Source organism: Lolium rigidum, chromosome 6 (assembly GCF_022539505.1).
Source record: "Lolium rigidum isolate FL_2022 chromosome 6, APGP_CSIRO_Lrig_0.1, whole genome shotgun sequence".
Lineage (NCBI taxonomy): Eukaryota > Viridiplantae > Streptophyta > Magnoliopsida > Poales > Poaceae > Lolium > Lolium rigidum.
Genome location: NC_061513.1, coordinates 56567625 through 56585620, shown reverse-complemented (window position 1 = coordinate 56585620; position 17996 = coordinate 56567625). Strand labels below are relative to the sequence as shown.

Here is a 17996-nt window from a genome sequence, read left to right as displayed (position 1 = left end):
GTAGATTAGGGTTTAGTTTAAATTTCATCAATTTTGTTCGAATCTATGTAATATATAGGGTTTGGATAAATTCGTTTAAGTTTTAAATATCTGAAATTTTATTTGGGGGGACGCGGCGGGAGAGCGACGTCCTCCAAACGTGGCACGAAGGAAACACGCCCCCAACACGCTCAATCCGGCGTTGTTTGGGGCTGAAATTTTATTTGGGGGACGCGACGGGAGAGCGACGTCCTCCAAACGTGGCAGTTTTAAATGTTTAAAAAATCTGAAGAAAAGTTTCACAAAAGTTGTTTCATGAAAAACGATATTTTTATGTCATGTGTAGAAGGATAAAAATTGTACCTAGCTAAAAAAATCATGAAACATTTATTTTATCTTTTAACACACAAATGTCAGAGATGTCCGCTCCAAAATTTCGACATTCTAAAAATAAAATCCGCTGGCAAAACCATGCAAGTGGCTTTCAAGGGCAAAATTAAGTAGCCACGGAAGGAGTTCTTAAAAATTTACGTATTTAAGATAACATAAGTGTCTTAGCTTTTTCTAAATATAATTATATTAGAACGGATGTAGTACATATTGGTCTTATTTTTAAAGAGAGATCCCACAATATATTTAACCACAAGGAACCGTTTTAAATGTATTTAATCACAATGAACCGTATCGTCAAAAAAAAAGAACACAACGAACCGTTGATTTGGAGTAAGTCAATCCATATTATGTGTTACTCCCTCCGTTTTAAAGTAAGTGGCTCAAGTATTTCAAAATATATGGTATTAGAACGGATGTACTCCCTAGTACATATCGGTCTATTTTTGAAGAGAGATCCAACAAAATATTTAACCACAACGAACCGTATTCGCCCCATATTCATAAACTACAGGCTCTGATTCTTTATTCGTTATTATCTGCTCCAAAAAGAATGGTTACATATATGATTTCGGCACTATTCCACTGTATCCACTCCGTTTTCACCGCGAGAGATCAAATGCGAATTTCCAATGTGAGGCCAAATTCTTCCACACACAAAAAGGTGTAAAAACATACCATTCAAACGGGAAATAACAAGGCTGTAAGACACTGATTATGCATTATGATAGCATCCACGTTTTCTGCTGCACATTGCCTAAGTTGGCTCTACCAGTTCGTCCGAGAAAAAAAGGCTCCACCAGCGCGCTCAGTTCTTGATGCAGAAACAGCATAACAAGCTACTTAATACACTTAATCTACTGACTTAGTATTCGAACTTGATGCAGATGAACAATGATGCAGAAGCGCAGATGATTCAATTGAAAGTTCCAAATGGTCCATTACGTTGTTCCATGTTCAGTTGTTCGCATTATGGATATATATACTATACATATTACAGAAGTCCAGACTGGTAGTTGCATAACACATATGAGATGGTTAAATGAGCAAAGATTTGGGCAGCAGTGCCGAACCCAATCGATTTCAGGTACAAAACCTCTCTGCAATGATGCATCATGTGGCCTGCTTCGATAATTATGTACCGATACAAAGACCGTCAGCTAATTTGGATTTCAGGATTCTCCCTCTTTTCCATTTCAGCAATGAACATAATAATGGCAGGGGACGAGCTTACCACTGCCCATCTATGCATTTATTCAGATGGCAAGGATTGCAACCTTGGCCATGAGTTGTCTATGTCAGCTCCAGCCATATTCACACTGGGTGGGGTTCTGAGTGAACAGCTGCTGGGAGAAGTGGAGACAGACTAGCTGTGGAACCGAATCGGAGCAAAAAATGAGTTGATATCTCATCTCTAATACGCCAAAAAAAATTCTTGAGAAGCTTGCTGAACATCCATCTTCATGCCAGAAATGGGATTAGAGCTCTCCACCATGGCTTGTGACAGTGGCACCAGTTGTGGAAGTTGGAGGTCGGAGAAGCATGTGTGGAGCATAAACTTTTGACATCGGTCCAGAAGGTCCGAATGTAGTTCCAGGTGATGCTGGCTGGTACGCTGAAGAGTCCTTGCCAAGGATGTACTCTGGCCGCGGAACAGAAGATGATGGAGATGGGGCCATAGGAGCAGCAGGGAGACTAGGATAGGGAGCAATAGGCATGTCACCAAGCGATGACGCTGAAGGGCTGTAGCTTAGAGCACCCAGTGGGTGATCAAATTTGCATCCCGGACCATATTTGCAGAAGCCATGCTGTGAATAGTAAACACATGGCTGAGCACCCTGCAAATTGAAGGAAAGTTGATCACAATGTAGCTCCATGTGCAAAAAGAGAATTGGGTAATCCTATTTATCAGATTAGCTTGAGTATTGTAGTATCCTATATGCATGTTTTGCCACAGGAAATCCATTACTAGATGAAGTTCTACTTTGCATTATTACTTGCACTCACTTGAAGAAGAAATGAAATGCTACATGAACATTACACTATGCATTGTGCATCCGAAGATAAGTTTGGACAAATATATTGCAAAGCAACAATTTAAGTTGACATAATTAATTCACATCCATTTTGGTTAAGACGATAATAAATTAGTCTGCTAGTTGCTACTGGTAGGTGACAAAAAATCACAACGAAGATGTCAATTCTTAATCAGGTATAGAGATAATCTCATAGTCACCTGCACTTCATCGTTATGTCACTGGAGAAGATAATTATATTTAACCGTAATCTAGTAACAGAAAATGGAAAGTTTTCCTTATTCTTCTAGAGATCATAGATATGACAAGATCAAAAAATGGAACAGTTTCAATTTGTCAAATTTTACTATTGATGTTCTACAAATTAGCTTTTCAGCCTAACGGTGTAACATGACTAAGAGCGCTTTAACGTGTGAACAAACAACTATCCATCACTATATTGGTCAAGAATCAAGGTCATTGTGATTAAGCCAAAGCTGGTTTCATTTTGAAATGTGGAAAGGGGGAAATGAAAGACATACAGCAACATGTTTACTTGTTTCATGTTAAGTTTTTCAAGGGGCACTCTTTCTTCCTTTAATTAACTACTATGACCAGTCCCTGATTGGTTTGGCTGCCAGCCCTAGCCCGGCTCGGCTGGCTTCATCCAATGCATATAGATGATGCCCCACAAGACAATCACCTTCCTATGTCAGCAACTTAGTAAGAAAACAGAAAAATCAAGAAAATCACAGGACAAACATATTGTCTTGGAAATTTCCAATTATTAGGAAAATCAGATATACTGTAGTAAACTCAAAAACGAATTAAGTAGTGTCTTGATGACATGTTGCTAAGTTCTTTAATAGCCAGTCTGAAAAAACATTCTCCGAGTTCCCTAAAAATGTATTTTCGAATTGTCAGCATGATAGAAGGATTCAAGTCAAACTGAAAGGTTCACCCGAATTTAGTACAGAAGTTTCAGATTATTGCAGAAAACTTATTATGTATGATTTTTCCCCTATCTTTAGTACTTAAAAAAATTGCTGACATGTCATGGTGCTGACGTGTATTTGTATAAGTGATCATGTCAACACAAAAACATTTGGGTTAAAGTAAACTGATTCGGTACTTCCAAGGTTAAAAACAACCGGTTACAGAGTTCAAGGTTAAAAGTTGAACATCGAAATGAACAAGAAACACGAGTTACACAACCCAGAGGACTGGTTTAAAAGCATGCAATGCAACAAATGATCCCATCTTATATTTTCAATGCTCATACCATCCTGAATTCAAGCAGAACAAGGTCAAAACTCAGAAATCTCATTGACGATACACAAAACAGCATCCTATGCATAGTATAATAGGGATATACTTAAAACTAGAAGAAAAAAGGTCAATAGACGCATAATAGGCCCTTTCTTCCAGTACAGGCTTTTATGTTTGCAAACACATGTTCTGCTACAGGCTAAAGAGAAAATTGCAGGCGTGCACAGTACACATTTTGTAGTGCTTGGCTTTGCTTCACATTCTGGTTGATTAAATGACAAGCTAAACTTAGGACTTAGTATAATAACATGATTTACTAGACTAGGAACAAAACTTTGAACAGTTATTGTATATGGAAGGTGGATTTGGGTGATGAAACTAAGACAGTGGATGAACTGTTCTTCCAAGTATGGCAGCTTGATCAATGTTGCAGCCAAAATCTATGACAGAACGCCAACTAATTTCAAAAACTTCTAGTAACTGAATACACGATATCATCACTAGGCTTCACTAATTATGCAGTTAGACTAAACTACACTCGTACATCAAAGTTCACTTACCAATTCAGTTGTATCAGAACAATAAGCTGTGGTGTCAATCTTATCAAGGACAACATATAAAAAAACTCAGTGGCATGCTTTTGGACTAACTTTCTTGGAGACAACATAGTACTTAAATGTAAGAAAACAGACTGATGTGTTCTACTCACCGGCCGAATTGGAAGACCTAGAGGGCTCAGCATATAGTTGGACCTAGGTGTACTCAGGTACTGAGGATGATTATATTTGCATGTGGCTCCAAATTTGCAGGTCCCTGTCTTCATGTAGTGGTGGCACTCAGGCTGCCCAGGCCGCTCAGGAAAGACAACTTCTTGTTTATTACTTGAAGGCCATGTTGAAGAAGGCAACGGTGCATAATTACTGCCATAAGCAACTCCAGATGGAGGTCCTTGGTGCGATAAGCCATACAGTGGCCCTGCCTGAACCGTTTGCTGTCCCCCAGCTGACGCAACTTGATTCATAGGTGACTAAGAATACAAAGAAGAATAAGGAGTTCATCAGGACAGTTTCATATTTTTCTGACCATGCATCAAATGCTTCATAACACAAAAGTACAAGGTCAAGCTTTGGAAGTTTGTGACACTAGACAGTAATGGTTGCATCCTTAAAAAGAGATCTTATGATTATGAATTAATTTTACAAAATTCAGTCCAGATGGAAAAAAAATCATTTCAGAGAAAACATCCTTGCGAAATAACTTACTTCCTACTCTCTGTAGCACAAAGACCAAAATGAAAAATAATACCAACTGAAACTTACCATGTAAGGGTTCCATCCCTGCATTGGCATGACTGCAGATGGGTGCATCATTGGAGGGTACGAGCCAGGGAAATATGATCCTGGCAGCACAGAAGGCCTCCCCAACTGCCAGTTGGCAAGAGGTGGGTATGGAAGAGAGGAAGAGATAGGCAATGGTTGGACAGGTGGGTACATGTTAGGAGCCTCTGAAACAACACCAGGTTCTGGCCCTTGTGGGTGATGAAACTTGCACGTAGACCCAAATTTGCAATGGCCGGTTTTGATATAGTAGGAGCATTCTTTCTCACCCTGCATGACAAAAGGAAGCTTTTATCAGCGAAAGAATAAAGGAGGGACAAGACATATAAACTTTGATTGAACAAACACCCACCTGACGCAGAGGGTACCCACTGGAATTTAACACAACTGGTTGGACAGAACCACCTTCTCTGGGGTGATTGTATTTGCAGTTAGAGCCAAACTTACAACTCCCATTCTTCATGTAGTACTGGAAAAGGAAGTGACGAATGTTAACTGTAGAGTATCCACCACATGACATAGTACAAAGAAACAGATCATGCGTGATGCCTGAAATATCAGTTAGCAGGTTCTGTAGGAGAGACCTTCTACTTGATACCATTATACGAGGATGGGGATAAGTTCAATTACCTCGCACGAAGGCTGGCCTGGTCGTTCCGGATACTCCACGGTGCGCGCGGTCCTTGCGCCTCCATCAAACTGAAAAGCAGAGCAGGAAACACGTTAATAATTTCAATTCAATCTCACCTTGAGCTCAATCTAGCTAGTGCCTACTGTACTCTGCATAAGGCTCTGCAACCGCTCGCTGCAGACATGTGAACATGGCCATCTAGTTGAGGTATAAAGCAAATAAATAAGGATTTTCCTGACAGAGGTAGGACTCGGTCAATGCGATGAGCAAGTGGGCACCGTGGGTAGAAAGTGGAGCTCAGAATTATCAACATTAACCGCGAGACTAAGACGAGCAGTATCCGCATTAAACAATCAGATCAGGTAATCAACGACAGCAACCAAGTCGCGCACAATCCGATTTCACTTCCGTGAGCTCGTGATAGCTAACGAGAATCGGCTGAATCGCGGCGAAAGGCTTGAGGCGGAAGCTCCCCCTCCGCACCAACCAGCTGTAATTCAGCTGGCGGTCATTATCAGGGAGTGACAAGTCGCACTTAATAAGTTAGTAGACTGAAGCGAAGCCGAGCATGACGCGGAGGGGAAGTAAAATCGGGTCGGGAGAGGAGAGGAGAGAAGCGGTGTGCTCACCGCGGCGGCGCGATCGCGCGGGTGGTTGTAGCGGCAGGTCTCGCCGTAGCCGCAGGCGCCGGTGCGGAGGTAGTAGACGCAGTTGGCCTCGCCGGGCCGCTCCGGGAGCCTCGCCCCGGCGGCCGCCGCCGCCGCCGGCGCTTCCCCGCCGCTTCCCAGCCCCAGCCTCCACATGGACCCTGCGAGGACACAGCATTCGCGCGCGTGAGCCCGCATCGAAGATCCAAAACCCTAGCAGGGAGCAGCAGAGCACCGAAAGGAAACCCCCTCCTTTTTTTTTTCCCCAAACACGCGCGCGCGCGAGCAGTAGAGCACCCCGAAAGAGAGCGGGGGAGCTGGAATTGGGGGGGCGTACCTTCGAGGCCGGTGTCGGGGTCGGGGTCGGCGGCGTCCTCGGGCGGCGCGGCGGTGTACGGCTCCATCATGGGCGGCGCGGGTCCCGGAATGCTCCTCCCGCGTCGGCGCGCGATCGGGCGGGGATCGGGGCCGGCCGTCGTCGCCTGGCTAGCTCCGGCGAGGCGGAAAGCGAAGGAAAATCTCTCGGCGGCGTTGCTTCCTCCGGACTCCTCTTCTCTCTCTCCCTTGCAGTCGCAGCCCGTACGCTCGCAGTCCCGTGGCTTTTTCTGCGTGAGTGGGACTCACTCTGCTCTCGCTTGGGTTGGGGGTGTCGTGTCGTGGCCCGGACAGCGCGTGGGTGACTTCGCGTAGGCGCCAAGAAGCCCACCGCAAGGGCGCGGCGGCGATAAGAGAGAAAGTGGAGGGGTGGAAACGCAAAAGGGCGGAAAGTGGTGGTGGTGGGGCCAGGCGGGAGTGGGCAGTGGGCAAGCCGCGGGCCGCATTGAATGCGCGGTCGTCCGGACGGTCGGTCGCTGCGGTGCTGCCACGGCCCTGCCCTGGCCCTGGCCTGAGCCCGGGCCCCACCGCGGCGGCACCGTCACGTGCTCCGCCTAGGATGCCCGGTCGACACTTTTTGGTTTGGTTCCTCTCTGCCCAGTGATCGGTTTTTCTTTTCTTGTGAAAAAGCAACGTGCGGAATCTGGTGTTTTTATTCGGTGCAGCGATAGTTGGTGGATTGGTTGGTACCGTGGTGGTCCGGTGCTTCCCCTCCCCCTTCGGCGCATCCCCACGTTTCACAACGTTCATCATTCGCATCATTCATATACATAGATACGCTCCTCAATTCAATGTATACTTTCTAGCCAAATGAGCTCTACTTATATAATGTCTTTCTTTCAATCTCCTAAATGGGCTTTAAAGCGAATGAGAAAGGTAATAAGAAATATTTCTAGCTACTGTTAGCTTGACTGAGCATGACGACCAAGGGTATCAAACCAATGGGGTTTATTCCACTAAATCAATGTACTACTGTATGTGATTCTTAATAATAGGGAAGCACATCTACCTTCTATGTGGAAACTTAAGATGCCACCTAAAATAAAATACTGTAGTAATAACTAGGGATAACATGAGAAAGAGGGGAATCCCTAAACCCCTAGAATCTAGTATATGCAAAGAAATAGCAAATTGCTAAACATTCCTTCTTTGACTGTACGTATTACTTAGGCTGGTGTTCCTCAGGTTTTTAATGTGTTTATTAGTTTAGCTTCAAAGTGGCTATACAATAATAAGAGATATTTACTACTCAAAAATTCTTTCCTATCCTACTCCTGGGGCATTTGGAATAACAATAACATTATTGACTTTAACAACAACAACAACAAAAACTTGAGTGGAACACCATAAATGGCCCCCTTTGGATCAATTCACAACTCTTTTGCAGAAAACTCTACCATTTGCTAGAGCTGATGTCGGACTGGTCTGCAAGCCTTTTGGATGAATTTCCAACTAGAAGGCCACTGCTATCAGCTCATCACATGGAGGCTAGGCGTTTTCTTCTTATCTTCAAGATCATCTTGAAGACGATAAAGCAATCCATATGGTGATGGAGTGAGAGGGTCCAAACACCCTGGCGTCGAGCGACTCCTATTTCATATAGTTGATGTGGTGCATGTTTTATGAACAACTCGGATGCAGTGTGTGGCCTCAAAAACTTGTGTCGCTCGTTTGAGACGGGTTTTTGTTGTTTTTGGATTGGCCAACATCAGCTGGTTTCGTCGTGTGACGAGTTGGTCAATTGTTTTGGCTCTTCTCTTCTTCCTTGAATCTTTTAGTGTTGCCATGCTGGCTTAAGAACTTTGTGACGTCATGGTTTCGTTTCAATGAAATGGAGCCAGGAAGCGATCCATGTTATTCTAAAAAATGTATACTTTCGCTTTAGTAATAGGCCGTTCTAGCCTTCTAGGAGTATAAGTTTCATGTTATCCTCTGTTTCATAATCCTTGCCGTGGTTCTAGTTCAAATTTAAATGAAAATCATAAAGGGAGAGTATATAAGATTCAAATACTTCAGTATTTAGTGCAAGGAATGAACACTTTCGACTGTGCTAAGCTTAGTGCAGCTTTTATGAGTAAAATTCAAGGTTCCAGCCGACCTAACTTGCCAATATTTAGTATGGCAATATCCTAAATACTTTAGATTGTAGGATAGTATTGAAATGTACATTGTTCACTATAAAAGTTTTCAGATTATGTCAAATCTGTCTAGCCTATAATACAAAGTATTCGTATCGAGATTTTGCACATTTGTAGTTACATCATTGGCTAGTCTACAATTTGGTTTCAGCCGTTTTGAGTTTCCATTTTGAATTTCCTCCTTGCGTCAATGTAAACTTTTGACTGCATAGTATTGTACTACCTTTGTCCATAAAAGGATGTCACAAGTTTATCTAAATTTTAATGTATTTATATTTTTTTAATGTATAGAGACATCCAAATCTACGTAGATCTTAGGCATCTCGTACTCCCTCCGTCCCGTTTTAATTAACTCGGGGGAGAAAAACGCTTCGAGTAATGCAATTTTACATTTCAAGCCCTTTACAATGTAACAAAAAATACACCCGCCTCCAAGCGGGGGCCCGGATCTGGCCCGCGCACCAACCACCATGGCCGCCGGCGTGAGCTCGCTTGCGATCTCCGCCGCCTCCAGACCGTCGCCGGCAGCCACGGCACCACCCGAGCCCGGGAGACCGCACCTCCGCCCGGCAGGCCCGCGCGCCGCCGGGATTCGCCGGTGTGCCGGCGGTGGGCGTGGATGGCGGAGCGCGAGGGAGGAGGGGGTGAGGGGCCGCACGACCGGGAAGCGGCGAAGAGGAGGAGGAGGAGAGCGCGGCGGCAGCGGGATGCGGGAGAGGTCGAGGCGGGATGGCGCGCGGGAGGGAGTAGGGGAGCGGCTGCGCGAGCGGTCGCGGGATCGGCCGGAGACGGCTGAAAGATCGAGAAGGGCTGAGTCGGGACTCAGAGGAGGTGACTGCGCGGGGACTGTGGCGTAGAAAGGGGGAAACGTGAGGGGTTTTTCGCACTAATTACTGCGGACGAAGTTAATTAAAACGGGATCGGAGGGAGTACTACTGGAACGTGACTTGGCAAGTTGGCAATCTTCCTTCCACCACCTCCAGCACAGTCGTGCGCTCGCTCAGTACTGGTGTGACCTTGAGTAACAAGAAAAACGCTTTAATGGGGGACGCGGCAACGAGCCATCTGTTGGTGGAGTAATGGAACGTCCAACTGCTCCTGATTTTTCAGGCGTGTGGAAGACTTCTTGGGCCCATTCTCCAGTAATGATGACTACAAAATGTCTATATGAGTCTTTTTTTCAAAACTTGATTGTTTGATCAATAAAAATTGAGTACAATTAACTAAGAATAAAATGTAACTTGATTGTTAGATTGATAAATATCGAATGGATTCACCACAATCAAGATATGACACGCATATCAAATGACATACAAATTTCACCTTACACTTCTCTGGACGCATTGCGTGAGCAAAGCTAATACCAGCAACATGCAGTTACAGTCATTTCAAAGCAGCAACATGCAGCAAAAAAATGTACAGTTCAGCATTTTGTGAACAGAATGCCAGTAGTGTAGAACTGAGAGGTTTGGCAGCAGTATTTCATTAAATTATAAAAGTTCAGTGTTCATTACAATGTGCCTTGCTCCCAGTATGGACACATATATATGTACTTATGTAGTTTCAAGTCTGAGTTTGTTGACGATATATATATGACAATATACAGAACAAAAAAAGAAAATAACTTCAGAAGGGCAGGACCAAAACCCAGTAATTTCTGCATGTGGAGATTTCCTTGCCCCAGAATTATTTACCAAGGGAATGGATATACGAATATCCACACCGGCTGCGAGCTATCGAACCTGATATCCAAAAACCTTGCTTTTCCCGTCTCAGCGATGAACAGAAGAACGCAAAAATTTGCAAGTGAATCGAGCTTTGCTTGCTTGTAACCTATCAATGCTTTTTATTGAGATGGCAGAGATAACCACCCTCGCCGAACCTTCTCTACAGAGGCTCCAGCTTTTTATTCACATCGGAGGGGCCTATGAGAACTGATATGGACAGTGTAAGAAAGAATGCACTCCAGTAGCAGCAGAATTTATACGATGGGGAAAATTGTGGAGGGTTCAAATTTACCTGTGTCAAATGATTGGAAAATTGTTCTGAGAGATGAGAGATCTCTCTACTCAGCTCAGAAAAATCAGCGACCGCCACCAGGGCTTGAACCGCCGGCTGTCGCATTAGTCTGAGCACGCATCACGGTGTCTGGCGGGAAACCCCCTTTCGGCAAGATTGGTCCAGCAGGGTCAGATGCGGTCACTGGTGATCCTACTTGGTTGACTGATGGGTCTTTAGCTGAAATATATTCTGGCCTTAGATCTGGGGAAGATGAAGATGGAGCCAATGTGGCAATAGAGAAGCCAAGAGGATAGGGAGCAATTGGCATGTCAGAGAGGGGTAAAGGAGATGAACTGTAGCCGAGCGTACCCATCGGGTGATCATACTTGCATGTAACTCCATATCTGCAGTACCCATTTTGGGCATAGTATGAACAAGGTTGAGCACCCTGAAAATTCAGATGACATAAGCAGCCTGGTAAGAAACTGCATGTACTTAAAAAAGAACTATAAATACATATACTGTCTAAGGCCACTACACTTTTTCGAGCATATTAAAGCAAATCTGAAATCTGGCATCACATGTGATTTATGCCATTAAATTCCAGACAAAGCATGCGCCGTTCCCAACACAAAATACAGAGAGCTGTAACTTGCAGATACTGCATAATAATTCAGGATATCACACTGATAATCACAAGTTCACAATTGCAACTAACTACGATCTCATAAGATCCCAAAATAAAGGAAATAGAGGATTTTGTTATCAATGGATGCTTTCATAATGACATTTTGCTCTAACGCCATGCAGGGAAGTTCAATCAAGGAGAAACATGTAAGCAAGGCAGATTAGGCTCCCCTAAAGTCCTTGACTTTGTTGAGCTGGTGCATACCAATTAGAAAGAGCAAACAGCATTGGCAAGCAAATGCCAGATGGGGACATCAATTCCTGCTACTCAATGGCTCTAGCATGTACCCGAAACTACATGATTTGTTTCAGAATGTTCCATGAGCGTAAAGACTTAATCAACTTCCTTTCGAATAGAACCAAGACAAATGCTTTTCAAGCATTTGTTGATCTTGGTATGCCTGAAGGAATCTTCATAAGACAGATCTTCACAAGACAAAACAGAGTATGGATTTACTTTATGGTAATGAAATTATTTTGGGAGACATAATATCAATCTTTACACAGTATATGTTATAAATACACATCAGTAACAAGCACAGAGATATGAAGTATTAATATTGTTCATGCCTTCTTGGCCATTGGTGCACGTGATCATGATGTGACACAAAAATATATACCCATTAGTAAATATACAAGTTGACATAAAAATCATATTCTTTCTAAAAATTATTTCAATTATTCAGGACATAATGAACCCACAACATGCTAAACACCAAGCTAACACTAAGGATTCTGCAGAAGACCTTCACTGCTGCAACTATGTGCACTATATGGTGATGAACCTAAGACCAAGCTATTCACATATTATTCAGTTTTTTTTCTCAAGATGGAATACTTAGGACAGAGCCATGGGCAACTGAAAGCTCATTTCCATCACTATATCCTTTTTTTTGGCAAAAGAATCATTGTTTTATCTATTAATTTGTATATATACACAGATCTTAGAAAGGCAGAAGGCCAAAAACTAACACTAGGACAAAAACAGAAACAAAAGGCTGGAATATCCTCCTGGTTAGAAAACTTAAATACATAGGTAGATTATGGTGTTTATTCATTGAAGAAACTTGACTGGCTAGGAAATTGGGAGAATACTACTTTTTTCCACCATTATATGCTGGATTACACTGTATCTGCACAAATTTCTGAGATCATAACAGTCATTTAATCAATGTGAGTCTCAATCAACCAAGTTGAATGGACTGATTATTCAGGGCCTAAACAATGAGGATCTTGGCCACATGACAAGCATTTGACGGTTTTTACTGCCCTAACGTTTAGCTGATGACTAAAGAGTATAGAAACATTGTGCTACCATCTGTCTCTCAACAACTACCCTGGCTATTCTGATAGACCATGACAAGAACTTAATTGATAGAAAACACTGACAAATCAACATGTTCAATCATGAAGATTAGAATTTCTAAAAAAATATGTTGCATAAACTCAAATGATTGATCTGTAACAACTTATCGACACCTGAGTGTCCGGGACAGCTGCTAATAAGCACTTGAGAGTTGCGACTCAAGAATAGGGTTTGAGTGCAAGCCATATGATCAGGAGACATGATATATTCTTCTAAGTACAAACTAACCAACCTCATGACTTCTGAACAACTTGTATTTATGAGAGCATTAACTGGGAGTCACTGTCTGAACTATCTTGTGGGACTCATTCATTCGTGATAATGTCACAAAACCCTTCACAACTACTCCCTCCGGTCGTTTTTAATCGACGCGGACTGTTCGCTGCATGCAGGTAGATTAGTGTGGTGGTGGCGTCGATTAATACGGTCCAGAGGTAGGAGGAGGTATGTTCTATTTGAGAGGTTCATGCCTTCTTATAATTTAAAAAGGTAAAAAAAAAGTAAAAGGATATTAACCAACCATTAAGCTAAGCAAGTTACAAAGCAATTATGTGGTTAAGTACCCAAATATGTCTAAGCATGCTAAGGAACGGTCAGTGCAAGAGACAGAAACTAGAGTTGAAGGCGGCCAAATGAATCAATCATTGCACAAGTACTAATAAGAAGGGCCAAAGTAATGCTAGAAAATTTCTTGCAATTTGAAGGACAAACAAGATGATGTGCATACACTTAGTAGAGCATGGGGAGAACCCTGGCCACAAGTGGTTCTCAATCCATGACTAGATTTTTTACGAACTTCAAAGTCCGCCTGCCCAACATCTTTAATAGGTGAACTTTGCTAATCCCTCAAGGTTATTGGTTTTGCAGATAGACCATTCTGAGGTGTGACCTCTCTAAAATGCTATTTTTATTTTTAATGATGGGGTAGCACCGATTGAAGAGAAGCTGGTCCAACATCGTCTCAGATGGTTTGGACATATCCAACGGAGGCCTCCGGAAGTGCCAGTGCATAGCGGACGGATAAAGCGTGCTGAGAATGTTAAGAGGGGTCGTGGTAGACCTAACTTGACATGGGAGGAGTCCGTTAAGAGAGACCTGAAGGTTTGGAATATCGACAAAGATTTAGCCATGGACAGGGGTGCGTGGAAGTTAGCTATCCACGTTCCGGAACCATGACTTGGCTTCGAGATCTTATGGGTTTCAACTCTAGCCTACCCCAACTTGTTTGGGACTGAAAGGCTTGGTTGTTTTGTTGTTGTTGGGAAGGAATTAAATAAGGGGTATTGGTGCTGGTCAATCATATGGATAGATATTACCACTGACGTAGACTGAGTCTTGCAGATAAGAGTCTTCAAGAAGTAGTGGATATGATTATCTCTGAGATTCTTTTGGGCTAAAAATCATATATATGCAACAGTGTTTCCTTCTGTAGCAGTGAGGAAGTGTTGTTGGCTGGTTTCTTTTGTTCAACACTTCAACCTTAACTTTGGTTTATTTTTTTCAAATTCCAAGGAACTATGAAAGTTCTGACTGGCTTGCAGGGGATTAAAATGATCATATAAACAAGTAGCACTAGTTCCTACAACATGTAAAAGATGTGTTCAGGTTACTCACTGGACGAAGTGGAAGGCAAAAAGGGCTGAACATATAATTAGATTTGGGTGAACTCCAGTCTCGAGGATGATGATATTTACATGTAGCACCAAATTTACAATCTCCAGTCCTCATGTAATACTGACACTCAGGCTGCCCTGGCCGCTCAGGGAATCCATGTTCTTGTTGATTATTGCTGGATTGTATAGTTGAGGAAGAATAAGGCATGTAAGGACCACCATAAGCAATTGCAGAGGAAGATCCATGGTGCCCTATGCCATACACATGACCAGTTTGAACACTTTGTTGGGCTCCACCTGATGCTACAGGGTTTACTGAAGCCTGCATCAAACAGAAGAGTTATTTACTTGGAGCAAAAGATGCATCTAGCTGCATGCACTCTTAGGTTTGCATTCTATGATCACATATGTCAATTACTTGCCCCATTTTATTGTTCTTAACATTAGCCACTTTTTCAGGTAACATGTTAGTGGATGCCTTTCAGCTCTTGCCCACATGATAATGAACTCATTTTCCATCTTTCAGTCTAATCTACAATTTACAAGGTGTCGATTAATTGCTTTACATGTTTACACAAGTTGGCTATTATGATTTGTGAATCTTAGTTCATTTTTTGCATTTGAAACCTGCAATGCATGTCAAAATATTATTTACAACTCAAGTTAGTTACCGGATAAGGGCTCCATCCTTGCACGGGAATCATTCCAGATGATAGCATCATTGGAGAATAAGAGCCTGGCATATATGATCCAGGAACTACAGGTGGCCTCCCCATTTGCCAATTTGTAAGAGGAGCGTACGGATGAGGCGAAGGTACAGATGGGGACTGAAATGGTGGATAAATTCCAGGAGTCACTTGAACACCGCCAAATTCTGGATGATGAAATTTACATGTAGAACCAAACTTGCATTGTCCAGTCTTCATGTAGTAGGAGCACTCTTTCTCACCCTGCACTTTGTTGGTATCAATAAACTTTCCATTAAAATATTTCACTAAAGTAGCAATGTTTTTGGAGAGAATTTCACACCTGACGTAGAGGGAATCCATTACTGTTTAACAATATAGGTTGAACAGACCCATCTTGCTTAGGATGGTGATATTTGCAGTTGGAGCCAAATTTGCAAGTCCCAGTCTTCATGTAGTACTGCAAAAAGAATACAGAAGAATAAGTACAAACAATTTAGAAGTCATGTGGCATAACTTTAATAGTCAGTGTGCTGAACACTATGCCAGTGATTACTACGTTTTTTACTTGTTCACTCTGCATGCCAGTCAAACGAGTAACAAATCCGTGGGCAACTAGGTGCATGCAAATAGTGTGCAGGTCTGCAGGAGTTGGTGTATGCATGCTCAAGAGTGTGACTGATGCTCGGTTGTATGGAAAGGTAATAAAATTCGAGCATGAAACAGTTGAATTTATGTACCTCGCATACTGGTTGACCCAACCGCTCCGGGTAGTCCAATGCTACTTCGTTCTTTGCACCTCCACCAAACTACATTTTCAAATGATGGAAAAACAGAGATTAGTCAATTCTGAATCTACTGCAAAACTGTAAATACGATTCCTAGAATCCAATTTGGGGGAGATAAACTATTGGTTAGGTTCAACAGAAGATTTACTGCCTAAACAGAAAGAAAACAATATCCCAGGCCCACAGACCAAAAACAGACGCCCATAATGAAAACAAGGAAAGTATAGAAGCATCATAAATCATTTATGAAAACCATCAGTCTATCACCGAGATAGAAGCAGCTTTATTAATGTAAAATCTAACTGTATCTTTTGCAGTATATTAAGCAGTATCTTTTGCATATTAAGCAAGTCATAAAGCATCAAATCCACCAAAATCAGGGTCATAAATAGTGAACTGTAAGGTACTTACAGTTGTTGGCCAGATTTATATATACAGCAGGTACAGCAAAAAAAACATATGTACATATGTTACGGACAACTGTGAAACTCCGTGATCGATGATCATACATGTATATACGTACATTAGGTTATATACTAAATGGAGAACGTAGAAGTGGGCGGATTGCATGTATTGAGAGCTGGTAGTAAACTTAGGCGCCCATAAAGCCGAAGCAGTAGGTTTGAAGCAGACAATTAAGTGGAAGTAAAGCGAATTAAGTATGAAATGAAGGCGCTGTGCAGAGTAACCTTCTGCTCCCGGAAGGATTATTATGCATAGGGGTGCGTAGATTCAGCCAATCCAAATTATGATGCTGCCGCCTGATGAGTGGTAAGGAGACGCCACGGGCAAAATGGTCGAGCGGCAGATGCAATTCAGCTAGAGAGGAGCTACATTACCCCGATTATTACCAGTAATTTCTGGGATCCTCGCAGTGGATTACCGTGTGGTTGCATGAATTACATGGCAAATCTAGCTGCCCCATGGACCCAACGAAAACGCGCGCGTACACAGGGGCGCGCCGAGGCGGATCAGGAAAGCGCGCGAAGGAGAGGGGAGGGGAGAGAGCGGCTTTTGTCACCTCAGTGCCTCCGCGATCGCGGGGGTGGTTGTAGCGGCAGCGGTCCCCGAAGCCGCAGGCGCCCGTGCGGAGGTAGTAGATGCAGTCGGCCTCGCCGGGCCGCTCCGGCAGGCGCGCCCCGTCGCCGTCCCCGCCGCCACCGCCGCCGCTGCCGTCCCCGCCCAGCCCCATCCTCCACATGGACCCTGCAGCGCATTCCATCCCGTTAGTTCTCACGCCAGCCCAGGTAGATCCGCGCGCCGTACGGACGCGCGGAGATCTAATAAGCGTGATAATGATATGGAATGGAGAATAGCGGAAGGGAGAAGAGGGGGAAAAGGGAGGGCGTGCTGTTACCTTCGAGGCCGGTGTCGGGGTCGGCGCCACGGCCGCCGTCTCCTTCTCCGGCTCCGGGTGCAGCTGCGGCGTGAGGCTCCATGGGCGGGGGCGGGGAGGCAATCGGATGGGAACGATCGGAGGTGGGAGGGGAGGAGGAGGAGATCGGGCGGGCCTCTCTTCTCTGTGTCTCGCGTTTCCTTTCCACCACTATGGTGTGGCTACTGCGCTCCTGTCTTTTCTCTTTCTCTTTTCCCACCACAGTCGCGTGCACCTGTCCGGTTCTTACACACTGCCACCGGGACGGGAGGTAGGTTGCTCTTTGTTTCTCTCTCCCTTTGCCATTTTTTTTATTTGTTTATGGGCTGCTGCTTGACTGCAAAGGGAGGGGGGACCACGCGGCGTGGTCGATCTAAGGTGGGGATTAATGCTCATTTCGCCATTGAATTAATGTTGGCGGTAACGGTTGGAGTTAAGCTCGCTATTATGGCACTCGACTCTACTACCCAGTTATGTTCTTCAGCCACCGCCGTCTAGGGTTTTTGTCATTACAATGCTTCATGTCAAAATATACTACGTAGTGCACGTTAATTTCGTCTTAAATCAATTTTTCCTAACATTCACCAAATCTACATAAAATTTAATAGATTTATAGGTACTATAAATGGAAATATATTTTCGCCGAGTTGGGTGACACAAAACGTACAACCATCCGTATGAAAATGCAATTGAAACTTT

General features: G+C 43.5%; 2 protein-coding genes across 3 annotated transcripts; both read right to left on the bottom strand.

The window, feature by feature from the left end:
* Positions 1–1264: 1264 nt before the first annotated feature.
* LOC124662637 (zinc finger CCCH domain-containing protein 5-like) lies at positions 1265–6672 on the bottom strand. The gene is made up of 7 exons (XM_047200449.1): positions 6606–6672; positions 6251–6429; positions 5621–5689; positions 5343–5459; positions 4973–5260; positions 4363–4680; positions 1265–2207 (listed from the first exon to the last, which is right to left on the bottom strand). The coding sequence occupies exons 1-7, from the start codon at positions 6670–6672 to the stop codon at positions 1848–1850; spliced, it is 1398 nt and encodes a 465-aa protein (XP_047056405.1). The 3' UTR covers positions 1265–1847.
* A 3561-nt stretch (positions 6673–10233) lies between these two features.
* Positions 10234–17376, bottom strand: LOC124661911 (zinc finger CCCH domain-containing protein 6-like). Of its 2 annotated transcripts, XM_047199798.1 has the most exons (9): positions 17280–17376; positions 16944–17128; positions 15875–15943; positions 15478–15594; positions 15120–15398; positions 14450–14770; positions 11152–11230; positions 10801–11019; positions 10234–10715 (listed from the first exon to the last, which is right to left on the bottom strand). In XM_047199798.1, exons 1-8 carry the CDS (start codon positions 17359–17361, stop codon positions 10865–10867), a joined length of 1287 nt encoding a protein of 428 aa, XP_047055754.1. In that variant the 5' UTR covers positions 17362–17376; the 3' UTR covers positions 10234–10715; positions 10801–10864. The 2 variants fall into 2 exon arrangements, with proteins under 2 accessions (XP_047055754.1, XP_047055752.1); XM_047199796.1 differs by having other exon boundaries at positions 10801–11230.
* Positions 17377–17996: the final 620 nt, after the last annotated feature.